At 47.4% G+C, this 757-nt stretch overlaps 1 protein-coding gene across 1 annotated transcript; it reads left to right on the top strand.

Moving 5' to 3' along the window:
• The first annotated feature begins 18 nt into the window (after positions 1-18).
• On the top strand, positions 19-695 carry LOC107988212 (matrix metalloproteinase-19-like). The gene is made up of 2 exons (XM_017031088.2): positions 19-236; positions 325-695. The coding sequence occupies exons 1-2, from the start codon at positions 77-79 to the stop codon at positions 606-608; spliced, it is 444 nt and encodes a 147-aa protein (XP_016886577.2). The 5' UTR covers positions 19-76; the 3' UTR covers positions 609-695.
• The last annotated feature ends 62 nt before the right edge of the window (positions 696-757 follow it).

Below are 757 nucleotides of genomic sequence, written 5' to 3'. Positions count from 1 at the left end.
AAAAAAAATCACTATCACTTCAGGTCGTTGGAGAAAGAGGAGTCTGACCTATCGTATCTACAACTACACACCTGACATGAAGCAGGCAGACGTCAAGGCAGCCATTCGTTCTGCCTTCAAGTACTGGAGCGATGTGGCAGCTCTGATCTTCAGAGAGCTGGACTACGGCCGCGCGGACATAAAAATCTCCTTCCACAAGAAAGACGGCTTCTGTCCTGTTCCATTTGACGGTCGTGGTGAGTGTTCTTCATGAACGTTGTTCTCTGATTTCACTGGTGACACGTGGACCCAGACTCACACTTACAGTATTTGCCCCATTTCTAGGTCACGTTCTGGCCCATGCTGAGTCACCAGAGTCTGGTATCGTTCACTTTGATGAAGATGAGGTGTGGACAGAGGGATCTTACTATGGAACCAACCTGCGTATTGTAGCCGCCCACGAAATAGGCCATGCCCTTGGTCTGGGTCACTCTCAGTACAGAAGTGCTCTGATGGCACCGGTCTACTCTGGTTACCGTGCCAACTTCAGGCTGCATTCAGATGATGTGAATGGTATCCAAGTTCTGTATGGTGAGCAGACTGTTATTACTCTGACAGTTGGTATGTAACTGAACATGTTAGCTGACATTTCATTCATTCCTACAGGCAATAAGAGTCTGATCATAGTGACCAGGGTTCAGACCCAGTTGTTCCAGTGAACTCGCTGCACTTTGTAACATGTGATTTTCTCCTAAAGACCATGGACAAGTTTCACCTA

This window comes from Cynoglossus semilaevis, unplaced genomic scaffold (assembly GCF_000523025.1).
Source record: "Cynoglossus semilaevis isolate Cse_v1.0 unplaced genomic scaffold, Cse_v1.0 C19018456, whole genome shotgun sequence".
NCBI classification, from domain to species: Eukaryota; Metazoa; Chordata; class Actinopteri; order Pleuronectiformes; family Cynoglossidae; genus Cynoglossus; species Cynoglossus semilaevis.
This window is presented reverse-complemented; position numbering and strand designations above follow the sequence as displayed.